At 38.4% G+C, this 13,172-nt stretch overlaps 2 protein-coding genes across 12 annotated transcripts; one reads left to right on the plus strand and one right to left on the minus strand.

Annotated features, from left to right (window-relative positions):
* Window positions 1–18: 18 nt before the first annotated feature.
* On the minus strand, window positions 19–4,704 carry LOC130739006 (CRS2-associated factor 1, chloroplastic-like). Of its 10 annotated transcripts, none has more exons than XR_009019740.1 (7): window positions 3,892–4,704; window positions 3,141–3,268; window positions 2,444–2,669; window positions 2,051–2,178; window positions 1,021–1,892; window positions 594–671; window positions 20–506 (listed from the first exon to the last, which is right to left on the minus strand). XR_009019740.1 is itself a non-coding variant. In XM_057591209.1 (6 exons), the coding sequence occupies exons 1-5, from the start codon at window positions 4,670–4,672 to the stop codon at window positions 1,041–1,043; spliced, it is 2,115 nt and encodes a 704-aa protein (XP_057447192.1). In that variant the 5' UTR covers window positions 4,673–4,704; the 3' UTR covers window positions 19–701; window positions 1,021–1,040. The 10 variants fall into 10 exon arrangements, 7 of the variants coding, with proteins under 7 accessions (XP_057447192.1, XP_057447194.1, XP_057447191.1 ...); XR_009019739.1 differs by having other exon boundaries at window positions 1,017–1,892; XR_009019738.1 differs by having other exon boundaries at window positions 594–701; window positions 1,017–1,892.
* Window positions 4,705–5,263: 559 nt separating this feature from the next.
* LOC130739007 (probable glycosyltransferase At3g07620) lies at window positions 5,264–8,714 on the plus strand. Of its 2 annotated transcripts, XM_057591215.1 has the most exons (5): window positions 5,264–5,357; window positions 5,635–6,407; window positions 6,500–6,630; window positions 6,938–7,271; window positions 7,652–8,714. In XM_057591215.1, the coding sequence occupies exons 2-5, from the start codon at window positions 5,694–5,696 to the stop codon at window positions 8,318–8,320; spliced, it is 1,848 nt and encodes a 615-aa protein (XP_057447198.1). In that variant the 5' UTR covers window positions 5,264–5,357; window positions 5,635–5,693; the 3' UTR covers window positions 8,321–8,714. The 2 variants fall into 2 exon arrangements, with proteins under 2 accessions (XP_057447198.1, XP_057447199.1); XM_057591216.1 differs by lacking the exon at window positions 5,264–5,357 and having other exon boundaries at window positions 5,367–6,407.
* Window positions 8,715–13,172: the final 4,458 nt, after the last annotated feature.

Below are 13,172 nucleotides of genomic sequence, written 5' to 3' on the forward strand. Positions count from 1 at the left end.
ACACGAGCATGAACGTGAAATCTGGCTCTCTCGACATCTTTCAGAATATCTACGAGGTTTGTACCAAGACTTGCACAAATCATGTAGCTGTATAACTTGTGTTTTTTACAACTTGTTCAGCCTCAAAGGCCTCTTGTACAACGACACTTGCTACTTTTGTCAACAAAAAAATGACACTCACTACTGAATAATATCATCAGAGAATGAACTTCCCATATATTTTTCAGGCTGAGTGACTTCCATGGATGATTTCCTAAAGGCATTTAAGTTGTACAGAAGGAAGTGTATGCATCTATAGAGACAGACCACTGTAAACAACCAAGTGAATAACACTTCTACATCATCAGCACTGGTTATGACATTTCCTAATTCCTACTTAACAAGAAAGAAGGGCAGAAACACCATTTTCTTGTAGTTGGGAGCCCTTAGCTTCCTGGCAGGAGTAGCTCTCGATCCAAGTGCCAAGAACATTGCCATGTTAATCCTTGCCGAGACCTGCTGCGGATCTGGAAACCAAGTGAAAATTCTCCAATATAGAAAAGAAAGAATAACAAAATAAGCCAAGAAAAACAAAAAAAGAGAAAGGAAAGTACTTCGTTAAGTTGTGCAGGGTTGTTCCTTTGTATCTTACAGAAATGGCTCCAGCCAAAAAACAGAAATTGTTTGAGAGTCTTCAACAAAATATATTTAACTCATTAGATCTGCATTTCTCAAAATTATCATATTTCAATTATCAATTTGTATTATAAGCCTAACGTTTCTTTCAAATATTGTTGCTTAGTAATTTAAGTTCTTTCTTCTGAATGAGATTTTTCTTCGATAGAGAAGATAACCTAGAGCCAGAGGAGGACGCCAACAATTTAATAACGAAACCGTATTAAGATAACATGGGAATTATTAATGCAGAAAATAACATAAATAATGCAAAGGGCAGAGAGAGAAGAAGAAAACAAAAATAATTTTATTCCCTTCAATATGAAAACAATAATTCCATTGGTAAAAAGTAGAAACTGTACCAACTTTGAGTATGCCTGCTAGTATCATGTCAGAAGCCTTGCAAGTTTATCAACTCCTCTTACCACATTCCGACATCTCTCCCCAAAATCCTCTTTTCTCCTAATTTTAGAGCTGGTCTCCATTTTTTCACCTTTCATCATAACAGTGGTAATTCCTTTTGTCTCCAATGTTGAACCTTCTTGGTTGTCACATTTTTGCACCACAACCTTTCTAGGTAGCTTAAAAACAGGCTCGGGCGGAGCTGATTTTGCAAAAGCCATGGTGGTTTGATAAATATGGTCAGCATCCAAAGATTCTTCATCTAAAACAAGTGCAACGCCTTTCTTAACAGCTTGCTCCAACAGTAATAGAGTTGCAGAACTAGATGGCTGACTGACTTCTGCTGCTCTGAAACCATCTTGCAACTTATCAATATGAGGATCTCCCATCCCGTCAATAGAATTGCCACTAGTTACAGACACACTTGAACTGGTGCTACCGCAGGACTGCAGTGTACCAGAAGAGGTCAACACATCTTCTGTGGTATCAACTTCATGGGTTAACACAGGAATTAAAGTAGCGTCAGTAACCACAGAAACAGGTAGATTGCTATTTTCCGAGGGTGAGGGACAAGGCACCATAACCTTGCATATACTCGCATCATCTGAACTAGAGGGAATGCTAATGTCATGAGATTCATTTATTAGATGCTCTACTGAATTCAGTACTGACAGTTCTTGTTCATCTGAAGGGAGTGTATTGGAATGTTCACTGTCAACATTAATTTTGTTGACTTCTTCGCCATCATTGCTAAGAAATGTGGACCTCCAATTTAGCCCTCTCCATATAAGTATGTGCTTATTTTCAAAAGAAAGCAAAACACATGGAACAAGATCCTAAAGTAAAAAACAATATGGAAGAAAATATGTTACTAAACTTCATGTAGACATAAACAGATATACACACAAATGAATAAATAGATAAATCTCGTGTCATATAATATTATCTTCAATATTGGAATTTGGATGCAAAACTGAGGTGAAATAGTATATACCTTTAGTTTTGCTCCAATCCTTCGGTAGTCACTTGCAGTTAGTCCTTCACAATTTATTCGCACCAGATCACACACTTCAAATGCCTCTCTGACATTTTTCACAAGGTCACAGTAAACCCCATTTTTACCTGTTACCATGTACAGATACAAACATCAGTTTGCCAGAGGAAAGAACAATAGTTATCCTTTCTCGTTAAATTGTAAAGAACAATGCTATATAGCACGACACTCTTTGCATGAAAGTTTTTTCAGTCTTTAACAATAATACATCAGATATTTAAAGATTTAAAATAATAAGGATGTCTTTTTGGATTGCACTTATCGTGCGGTCGTGCCTCAAAATCTGTTGTGCATAGCATTATTGAATTGTAATGAACATCAGAAAGAATCTACCTAGCTTGCATATGGGTATCAAGTTGCTTCCTTTTTGACGCATTTCAGTTGCTTTTTCTAGTGTTAGACCTTCAGGGACTTGCTTTACCAGCCTGGGATACACCGGAGACACAGGTTTCCACAACATCAGAGGAAAACGCGGGCGTGTTCTATAGTCGTAGTTTCTACCTCGGAAAAGGTACACTGTACCACCCTTTCTATAAATGATTTTCCCCCCAGTCCTTTCCTGGAAAACCAGGCAAGAAGGATACAAATAATAAAACACAATAAAATCCTTTTTATCGAATCGAATAAAGTACAATAGGATAAAAATTCAACACATCAAAATAAGGACAGGTAAACGCATTTTAAAGAAAAGAAAACGAAGTTACAGTTTTGGATCACTGAGATCTAAGAGAAGCCAAAGGAGTTGTCATTGGGAAAAAGCAGTCTCTTTTATCTTCTAAGAAAGGCTCCAAACAGCACTAAAAAGCATGACTTAATCCAAGATGGTATGGCTTCCTATATTTCTTTCTGTTTGCATTTAACTGCATTACAAAGCCAGAGTAGAAGAAGAACTAATAAAATCCAGAATGCAAGTTGAGATTTCTTTTTTTTCCCCCAAAACTTTTAAAAGCATAAGCAAAAAGCAAATATTTAAAGACGTGATGAATTAGCAACTGAGCAAGATGCGAAAGATCAGAGTTTAAAAACAGACCTCTAACTGGTGGCACACATTATCCATATCAACAGTGCACACCCCTCTGCACTTTATCTGGCACACCCTCTGCCGCATCCAATGGGTATGTACGTTCTCCAACATGTTATGTGTCAAACCGTCTCTCCCTAAAACAGATAAATTGAGTGCCTAACATAAGTAAACACTCGATTCCCAAAAACCAGAAAAGTTGATACAAGTAATTTCCCCACTCTTATTGAACCATGCACTATTTAGCTCTCTTCATATAATGTTAAAACAACATTGCCCTCAAGGTTTCACAAACCCCCTACATTCAAAATAAAGCAACATAACTGTATATTGTATAATAACTAAAACAAACACACATACTGATTGCAGTTACCTCCTTAAGAACACACCTAGAGCAATCACATTATCCTATTTATAACAAAAGTAGAGAACATTAACACGTCATATTAGTGTGTGTTTGGTTTTCAGTTCACACGCATTCCAAGACAGTTTCAACTGAAAAACACGAATTCCAATGTGCAAATGTGAAAGTAACTCGTAGGTTCCATTGAGTTGAAAGTGTTTTCGAGTTGATCTCAGCTGAAATCCAAACACAGCCTTAGTCTTTTTTATAGCTAATATATATGAGTGTTTAAGCAAAAATATGATCTACATTTTTTCTATCCTTCTACTACTTCAATTCATGTGTGATTTTGATCCTTTATTTATGAAATTACAAACCAATAACAAGTAGAAAACATGCAACAAGAAAAGGAAATACCAATACTGAGATGGCTGGGAGATTTCCTGGTTCTCATAACCAAGTCATTGATCTCATCCTGCGTCAATGGCTCCCCCATTACCTCCTCCCTGTACTCCACGTACCGCGAACCCAACTCTTCCAAACACCGACCGGGCGACTGAACTGGCTCAGTCCCCTTCTTATCCGCTGGCGGCAGAACCAACTTACCAAAAACCTTAAACTTCTTCAACTTCCCCGGCGGCAGCGGGTTCCGACCGGTCCACGGCCGCGGTACCGTATCCGGTCCAAATGGCGCTACCGGTTCACGTATCTCAACCGGCTTCTCAGCCGGGGTCTCAGTATAGCTATACCTGAACTCAAACGGAGCACCGTCGACGACGTAGGAGACTCCATCTTCGCCGATTCTCACGTCGGAAGGTCCTGGTAGGAAGCGGTTAAAGCGGAAGCTCGAAACCCTAGGCGGTTTGGGTTTCGGCGGGGATTTGGAGTATTTTGATTTTTTCCCCGGGATGGATGGGCGCGAGGGTGTGGAGGGTGTTCCGACGGACTTGAATGATGCGGAGGTGGAGGTGGTGGTGGATGATTCTGTGGCGGTGTTGGCTATGTTTTCGGCGGAGTCGAAGCGGCGAGTGCGGCGGATTTCGTCCTCGATTTCCTGGATGGGTCGGCGGCGCTCTTGGAGTTTGACGGCGAGGGCGTTGTTCCAGCGGGAGAAATGGACCTCCGTGGAGGGTCTCTGGCGGGTCGGGTTCGGGTCGGTGATGGGGAATGGGAATGGTACCTTCACAGTCGCACCCATTTCTTATGTCAAAGTCTGAACTACATGACTGTGAAGGAGCATATTTTGATATTTTCGGGGACTGATTCAGCGACGTCGTTTTGTGTGCTCCGTTTCGCGGGAAAACAACAAACGCAGTTTTTACGGTAAACTTTCAAGTTTCAACGCAATTGTGGGGCAGTCAATTTTAACTACCCTAACCGACAATTATTGAAGTGTTTTTCTCATTCATAATTCTCATGAAATTTCTAGAGTTATCATATTCTAGAAAAAAATTGTGAAGGAAAAATACTTAATATATTTCGAATCCCACCTTTTGGCTTTTTGACATGTTATTTGTAAGAGATCAGTTGTCAAATGAAACAACATAATAGTTTTGATGAAATTTCGAACGTTAAATATATAACGTATCTGACAGTTGTATCTCCAAGAGATATTTCTCTTTATTAAGAGTCCATTTTTATTATTTTCTCAGGGCCTCCAAAATATCGGGACCGGCCCTGATAAACGTAATGTATTGTATAAGTTTATATATCTAATATCGTGTACCAAACGAGAACTAGTCGGTAAGTGGTAGGTAATAAAGTAATTGTGAGCCAAGCTTATATTTTATTGTGCTCGGTTGAGTGAACCTAAAGTCCCCTAAAGTCCAACGGAGGAGAAGCTATGAAGTAGCAAGGTTGCTCGCTGGAGGAAAGTTATGAAGGTAATGTTCTTCATTTCCTTTCTTTCTTTTTCTGGGTCAATTTTATCTTCTCTGTGCTTTTTGGTGAAGCGGTGTTAGTTCTATTGCTAAGTTAAAGTCATTCCTGGTAGCACAGTAGATTTATTTCTTCAAAATTAAATATCGTACTGTCTATGCACTCACTGACTTGCGTTTAGTTTAGTTCGTGGGAAAGTTGATTCATTTCCTTCTATTAATCAGTAATGTTTTCTTTGTTGGGCTTGCATATAACTTGCTACCTTTTCATGTTTTGATTCAGGGTTTTAAGGTAACTGTAATAATGATGTGTATTTTAGTTTGAAGTAATCAAAGTGAGTTATGAATGAAATGGGTGTTTCTCCCGCCCGGAGATTACATCATGTCGCGATTTGGCGGCTCTTAATTGTTGGTGTGTTCGTTGCTGTGATAGTTTCTTTCCAATGTTATTGGACAAAATATTCTCTGTTGGATGCTGATAGGAGCTCAATAGCTCTGCCTATTGAAGTTTCCATTGCTGCAAAGGATGTGTCCAAAGAACATGCTTATGAGAAAGGATCAGATTTGGACCATGAATTGGAATCTGATGGAGGCGAAAATTCAAGAAAGGGAGAAATTCTCAGTAAGAAATTTCAAGTGGAAAATCATGAAGATGCAAGTTACAGTTCCACTCAGAAAAGACCCAAGTTTGAGCATGATCCCACACAGAAGGATAGAGAAAAGGTTAACAGACACAATATACAATACCCTTTAAATAGCATACAATTTACATCACAAGGGGTTTCTTCAAAGGGCATACAAATTCTGGATTCAGATTTGAGCAATTCTGATCTGCTACTTGCTGTGAAAAAAACTTCAAATGGCAGTGGAATACAAAGTGCCGCAGTAGAACCTCAAAATGAGAAACCACAGCTGTTGAAAGCTCCCTTGTCCATACTGAATAATGAATCTGAGATGGGTACTTCATCCGTGAGGAATAAGTTGGTGCGGCCAGCTTCAATAACAAGGATGAACTCTTTGCTGCTTCACAGTTTTAATTCTTCTTCTTCTTCTATGGTATAGAGTTCAGTTCAGCTTTGTGGTTCCAATTAAACCGTTGTGGATTGTGTCTGGACTCCTAATTTTCACATATTCTGTATTGATGACAGAGGCCGAGATGGTCTTCCCGACGTGACAGTGAACTCTTATCTGCCAAAGCGGAGATTGAAAATTCCCGAGTCATATCGAATTCTTCAGGACTTTATGCACCTATTTTCCGGGATGTTTCCAAATTTTCAAGGTATGTGTAGCATTGAGTTGTAACTTTTTCTTTTTGATTCTTGTACTCTCAGATCCCACTTGAAAGTTGTCCTGTATTTTCTTGGTTAGTGTGTTACCGCTGTTGATTGGCCCAATTTCGGAATTGCTAAAATAAATTTCAAGAAATCATTTGCATTTTGTAATTTAATCCTACAAATACAAAAAATTCACATTGTTAACTAGATTTCACCTACACCAGCAATGATATTGACATTATTCTTAACCATTTTATATGCATTTGTTTTTTCAATATGTAACTGAAGCATGTCTCTACATTTGTTCTCCAGGAGTTATGGACTGATGGAGCGCAAGCTCAAAGTTTATATTTATAGAGAAGGAGAAAAACCTATATTTCATCAACCAAAGATGAGAGGACTTTATGCCTCAGAAGGGTGGTTTATGAAATTGATGGAGGGAAATAAAAGGTTCATTGTGAAGGATCCCCGAAAAGCTCATTTGTTTTACCTGCCATTCAGTTCACAAATATTAAGAGTCGCTCTTTCTGATAATAAGCTGATGGAGCAATACCTTGAGAGATATGTGAACCTAATTGCAGGAAGATATCGTTTCTGGAACAGAACCGGTGGAGCAGACCATTTTCTTGTTGCCTGTCACGATTGGGTGCGCCTTCAATGCATCACTTTAATTCATATTTATATAATTCTTTTTCAGGATGATGGAATATCCTTTTGAAATTTGATCAGATCATAAATCAACTACCATTTAGTTGGATTGATCATACTAAAAGCAAGATGGATCACACACCACTCAACAGGTTTATAAGTCCTTCTGACCAAAGGACCCTCTTTGTAGAATGATGAAGCAAAGTTTTACCATTGGTCCAGCTGTTTTACTCAATAGAACTTGAACCAAATTCTAAGATAAACTGTCCTTTTGAATTTTTTTTGCATAGTGCTATTATACTTCATACTGTTGAACCTGGATCGAAGGAAACTTCAATTTTCTGCTATATTAGCATAATGTGATGTATGAAATTGCAGGCCGACCGAATTACAAGGCAACCAATGAAAAGTTGTATTAGGTCTCTCTGCAATGCCAATGTTGCCAAAGGCTTCCAAATAGGCAAGGACACTACTCTACCAACAACATATATACACTCCGCGATGGATCCACTAACAACAATTGCAAGGAAACCTCCTGCAGAAAGGTCTATTCTGGCCTTCTTCGCAGGAGGCATGCACGGTTATCTCCGCCCAGTCCTGCTAAAACACTGGGAGAATAAAGAACCTGACATGAAAATTTTCGGTCAAATGCCCCGTGATGTGGAAGGTAAAAAATTTTACATGGAATACATGAATAGCAGCAGGTATTGCATATGTGCTAGAGGCTATGAGGTTCACAGCCCAAGAATAGTTGAGGCCATTTTTTCTGAGTGTGTGCCAGTCATCATATCAGATAACTATGTGCCTCCTTTTTTTGAGGTACTGAAGTGGGAAGCATTTTCTGTTATTGTTCGGGAGAGGGATATCCCTAGCCTTAGAAGCATACTCCTCTCAATCCCAGAAGAGAAGTACTTGGAACTGCATTTGGGAGTAAAGAACGTTCGGCAGCATTTCCTGTGGAACAAAGTTGCTGTTAAGTATGACTTATTTCATATGATTCTTCATGCTGTATGGAACAATAGACTTTCTCAGATTAGACCCAGATGATGATATCATTGTTGCCAATAAGATCAAGTTGTTGGTGTGGGATCAAAACTAGTAAAACTCAGCTACATGGACAGAACAGAACAACTGGAAAGTAAAATCCCCTTCTCTTATACCAGTATGTTAAAGACTTGTAAACATGAGCTATATGGTGGATTACCCTGGTGAACTTGACCCTCTCTTGTATCATCATTCTGATCTAACTGTACTTTGATATTTGTAAACTAGTCAAGATTAGTCCAAGAGTAATAATAGATGGTCTTTTGAACTCTTGTGTAGATAAAAAAAAATCTGAAGACATTTGAGGTGAACCTTCATTCTCAGAGTTTTAAGCATTCATGAGGAAAACTGTATAGTAATTTGTTACAAAATGATTTTTTATTTATTCTCATTACCATTGAGTGTTTTTTTTACAAAGTGTAAAGCAAAAAATATAGAATTATGAAAGCGAAAGTTATAAAAGATAAGGAGATCACCTTGCTCGGTTAACAGTTAACACAACACAATGTTAACAATATATAACAGTCGTTTTGAACTTTAAAACACAAGGTTCTTAATAATCTCTAAAGTAGCTATTTCTAAATTTTAAAAGTATATAATATATACAAAAATGGAAAACATTTATTTGGTTTTGACTTTCTCCCTACTAATATGTAAAGCTTTGGAGTCTTAACACTTGAGCAATGTGGGACTGAAAACTTTTGGATTAGTCTCTGGCTCATTACATCTCTACTCTCACTCTAACAAGAGCTGTAAATGAAGAAAACTGTATAGCTATAAGAGGCTTTGATTGGGAAGGTAATGCAAATAGATAGGGTGTACTTACTGAAATTTGCATTGAAGTGAGAATGATGCCCCTAAAAAAGAAACTACTTCCTGGTAATCATATATAGAATAAAATAATTTTAAGGTTGAAAGTAGTCTACATTTGGATGTGCCTTAAAATTTCTAAAATATACTATGAATATCATATAAAGGAAAATGTTTCTTGTACAGACATGTAGAAATTGGATACCGCGACACAGACCAAACTGGTGTTGCTAACTTTGAATACCAGAATAATGAACGTTAGGTTCTTCTATAATCTGCTTCCACGCTAATACTTCAGAATCCAAATGAAGTAGGTTAGATTTGAAAGCAACACTAGCCAACAAGGATGAAGCATTGATTTTATAGGATATAACACTTGCTAGCCAGACATGGGGTCTTAATTTCTTTGTTCAATGCAAACATTCTTCTTCTTCCATTGGGATGAAAGGGACATGAGGAAAAACTATGCATTCCTAGAGGGGGAATGCTAGATTTACGGATAGATTGTTAAGGTAGTATACATAACAGAGTAGAAAAGAGAATGGCTAATGATAACAAAGCCCACATCGGGTATCTTCCAAGTGATAGTGGACTGTCTATGTTATAAAATCAATGAGCTTTCCAGATGAAATTTTTGAGAATGAGCTCATTGATTCTTCACCTGCATCTTTCTAATCGTTTTCTGAATCTATAATGTTGTCCAAGGGATCGGATCCTCATTAAAGGAAACAATTGGAAATATGTGGTTGAAGAGTTAAGTTGCATGTTAATTGCAGTTTCCTTAGCTTTATTCTAATTTTATATAATTTTGTTTAATTAGAATTTAGGGTTAAGCATCATATTGGTCCATGTCTTTGTGTTGCCGTCTGAACTAGGTCCCTCGTCGGAAAAATTATTGGAAAAGGTCCTCTTCATTATAAAACGTTTGGAGCAAGTCCTCGTCGGAGCTCTGACGAGTGATGATTTGGATCGCTGACTGTGTTAATTAAGCTAACATGGAATTAAAAAATAATTAAAAATTAAAAATTAATTACATGTCACTTTTATAATCTAATTAACAAATTATTAAAAAATCCTTAATTTGTAATTTCATAAATATTAATATCTAAATAAACACAAAAAAAAAATTCATGAGTATTATCAATGTTCTTCAAATTTGCTTCAACCAAACTTGAACCCAGAAAAACAAATCATTACCAAGAACATTGATTTACAGAATAAAACTAACAACAACGGAACAACATACCCCAGCAACATCACCCAATTTCCAGAGCACAATATCAACCCAGAATATCAAAATCAAATTACCCTAATCCCCAATTTACAACCCAGCAACATCACCCAATTTCCTAAATTCTTGCAGATCCCCCAAGCCTCCTAATTGATTCACCATCCCTTTAAACCAAGCCAATATGAATGAATTGAATAAACCAGTTGACTACGAACCAGTTGAATAGGCACCCTTCAAACCATAGTTTTAAAACTCGGCTCGGACCGGCCGGTCCGACCGGTTGGACCGGGACTCGGTCACCTGACCGGTCCGAGCCTCTTAACAGATCGGTTAAGCAATCAGCTCGTTGTGAACCGGTTTGACTCGGCCGGTTCGCCGATTGAACTATTGACTCGGTCAATTTTCGGTCAGACCGGCCAGTCACTCTTTTTAATTTTTTTTTTTAAATTAGTTGCTAATGGGTCAGCACGTGAGGCCCAGTATAATTTTTTTGAAATAAGGCCCAATAATTAGACTAGAGCTGGCTAATTATTATATAATATAGTGGGCCTTTCATTATTGTTTTTTAAATTCTGTTAACAACAGGTTTTTGTTACAGTGGGCCTTTGTTTTTTAAATTATTCTGACAACAGTTTTTTTTTTTGTTGATAAAAGTAGAAAAAACGTGAAATATGTTTAAAATGTGTTGCAAGGAGGATTCGAGCACGGGACCAGAAGGGAAAAAAGGAAATCCTTTACCACTAGACCATGATATTGTTTGATTATATCACGCGTTTTTTAAAATTTATACCTTAACTTCAAATTGCAATGGATATTTTTTAGAATATTTGAATATAGACCGAGTCAAGCAGTCCACCCGTTGACCCAGTGGTCCGACCAGTGACTCATTGACTCAGTACCTCGACCGAGTCGACCACCGAACCGAGTCTTAAAACACTGCTTCAAACAATAGCATCAACACCAGGTAACCAAGCCAATTTAAAACGAAGTGCCACAACATTGAAATAAGCAAATCCACCTAAATTTAGAACTGACACACAGATTTCAGGCACACACCACTGTTAGAAGAAACTAGATGGTTTTGCAATGTAAACGGGTTGTTTGTCGTTCCCTCAGGTTCCATGGTTGTGGGTTTCAGTATCTAGTTCTTGGGTCTTCTACCATCCTCTCCTTCCTCAACTGGTTCTTGGAACCAGATCGAAATCCTCCCCTATCTCAGGAACAGATCGAAGCCTCCCCTCAAGCTTTCTCGTCGTCGTCAACAAACTGAGCCCAGATCGAGACTATGCAAACACGAATCGGAAAACCATGGCTTTGTTTTGAGCTTTTAAGGTTGCCAAGGGAGTGGTTCCGCCAGCGGTGGCTTGGCTGACGGTGGTGAAGGCTTTGGTTTGGTGTTAGAGAGAGATATATATGATGGGTTGATAAATGTTTTTTCCTCGTTGTTTGTACTGCTTTTGGCTTAAACCTTTAAGATTCAATCATAGTAAAGCAGATACGGGTTTATCGTCCTCAGGGATTGTGTGACGCTTCCTCCACCGGCTTATACCTCTTCTTCTTCATATTCTTCTTCAACTTGCGATTCCTCGCCGCTCTTATCGTGTTGGCCGAACACCATTTCGCGGCGGCGGTGTCGACGTTGTAAGTGTTAACGTTGAATGAGACACGGTGGTGATGAGTGTGGAGCTTCATTGTGTAGGTGGCGGTGAATGAAACACGGTGGTGATTACTTAGAAGCTGCTTCATTCCGACTACAATGCGGTGACCGGTGAGTGAACTAACACGGTGGTGCTAATTTCTAGCGGCTGCCGGCGGCGAATTCAAGTTTTATAAAACTCCACCATGATGGGCTTAAGGCCACCAAGCCCAACCCAACATCAGAAAAAAGAAAAAGGCTTCACTCAAATTAATGTAGGGTAGAGAACATAAGGCAAATATGATTTAAAAAGTGTCCTTCCCCTCGGTGTTGTGTCGCGCCTTAGTCGCGAACCTCTTTGCATATGCCACCACCATCCTCTTCTCCCTCTTTGTTTTGTATTGTTATTGGGTAGATCTGGAGATTCCCTTTTTTCTATGGTGCAAGTGTTGTCGGCTTGACTCTCGTCGGTGTCGCTGAAGCTATAACGTAGGACTCGTTGAAGGCTATCGCACTTCCTTGTTTGAGGTCAAGACTAGTCTTATTGGAAAACGTACTGTAGCAGTTCTTTGTGATAGATGATTTTTATTAAGATTCAAACTTGTGTTTTTAGCATAATAATAAGAGAAAGGCTTAAAAGCATTTTTGGTCCCCCACAAATGCTATGTGTGCAAACATGGTCCCTAAATTTTAAAAATAGCATAATGCATCCCCGACGTTACCTTCCGTCAACACTTTTGGTCCCTCTTCAATTTTCCATCCAAAAACTAACGTTTTCTCATCCCCTTCTTCATCTTCTTCACACATCCTTCCATCATCTTCATCATATTCTTCAATTTTTTTTTCCAGAAAATCCAATTTCTTCAAAAACAAAAAAAAAATCAAATTCTTTGAATCAAATAGTGAGACAGATTTTCAAATCAAAAGTCCATTAACACCAAAGATAAAGTCCCAGTTGTTAATCTTGACAAAAGCCACCTAATAAATTAAGACCCCTTCTTAAACCTTCCTCAAAATCCTTCTCACTTCCTACTTCACCAGCAAGCATTTACATTGAACAAGGGAACCAATAATCTTCACCTAGGATATCCTCCTAGCATATAATGAAAAAACGCTCCATGTCAGCAACCCCAGAATTTCCCCGAGCAACAACACTTTCTTTTACAATTCCAAAAGTT

The sequence above is a fragment of the Lotus japonicus genome, chromosome 2 (assembly GCF_012489685.1).
Source record: "Lotus japonicus ecotype B-129 chromosome 2, LjGifu_v1.2".
Lineage (NCBI taxonomy): Eukaryota > Viridiplantae > Streptophyta > Magnoliopsida > Fabales > Fabaceae > Lotus > Lotus japonicus.